Below are 964 nucleotides of genomic sequence, written 5' to 3' on the forward strand. Positions count from 1 at the left end.
ACATCATCAAATTCTGTACTAAGAGATAGCAATTGCAGTAGAATTACATTGAACATAGACAACTCCTTTGCTCATACTAACTTAACGTTTACAGTCTCTGAAAAGGCTCATTATAGTCCATTTGCACCGACCACCAACCATATATTTATCATCCTGCTTTACTCCCATACTCAAAGCATGCATGGACAGATCACTTGTTTAAACTAATTTTTTCTTATACCCAGGACCAGTAAATTGTCTTCTCCATAGCGTAAAGGGAATATAAGGCTTTGTATATTGATACTATTGACAAGGTTAGTGTGTGTATATTCAGTGTAGCTATATTTCTTGTAAAAATGTAAAGGTATCTTTCATTTGTTGCCTAATACTTGATAGCTTAGAGCAGTGGTCGGCAAACTGCGGCTTGCGAGCCACATGCGGCTCTTTGGCCCCTTGAGTGTGGCTCTTCCTAAGCCTTAGGGTACCCTAATTAAGTTAATAACAATGTACCTATCCATATAGTTTAAGTTTAAAAAATTTGGCTCTCAAAAGAAATTTCAATCGTTGTACTGTTGATATTTGGCTCTGTTGACTAATGAGTTTGCCGACCACTGGCTTAGAGTAACATTAAAGAATTTATGGAAAAGGTGAAGTTTTCTACTAACAACATATACTTTTTTCTTATAGTGCATCACATGTGATTGTCTCTTTAGTGGAAGATTATCCAAACTATATGATCATAAATCTAGACAAGGTGAGTTTTATAAAAATGAGTTCATGCACTGAAACTTATTTATATATTTTAAAATATTAGAATTTTGCCATGCTAATACTTTCATTTTTTTATCACTTTAGTAACTTAGGGGCCTATAGTTATGTGTTCATGCTATATTTAATCTACACTAATAAAAGAGAAACATGGTAATCAGCGTATGACCGCTACCCTTTTCATTGGCTAATCAGTGAGTATATGCAAATTAACTGT

General features: G+C 34.1%; 1 protein-coding gene across 6 annotated transcripts in view; it reads left to right on the forward strand.

Moving 5' to 3' along the window:
* TGDS (TDP-glucose 4,6-dehydratase) overlaps positions 1-964 on the forward strand; it is a 21,274-nt gene that overhangs the window by 1,784 nt on the left and 18,526 nt on the right. For 5 of the 6 annotated variants that reach the window (XR_001359848.1, XM_005882390.2, XM_014530082.1 and 2 more), the window contains exon 2: positions 667-733. Coding sequence is in view for 5 of the 6 variants with exons in the window: in XM_005882390.2 (XP_005882452.1) it covers positions 667-733 (67 nt within the window). In the remaining variant the exon portion in view is untranslated. Of the gene's footprint in view, positions 1-242; positions 294-666; positions 734-964 lie in introns of those variants that run through there. The other variant, XM_014530081.1, reaches the window with a different exon arrangement.

This window comes from Myotis brandtii, unplaced genomic scaffold (assembly GCF_000412655.1).
Source record: "Myotis brandtii unplaced genomic scaffold, ASM41265v1 scaffold71, whole genome shotgun sequence".
Classification (NCBI taxonomy): Eukaryota; Metazoa; Chordata; class Mammalia; order Chiroptera; family Vespertilionidae; genus Myotis; species Myotis brandtii.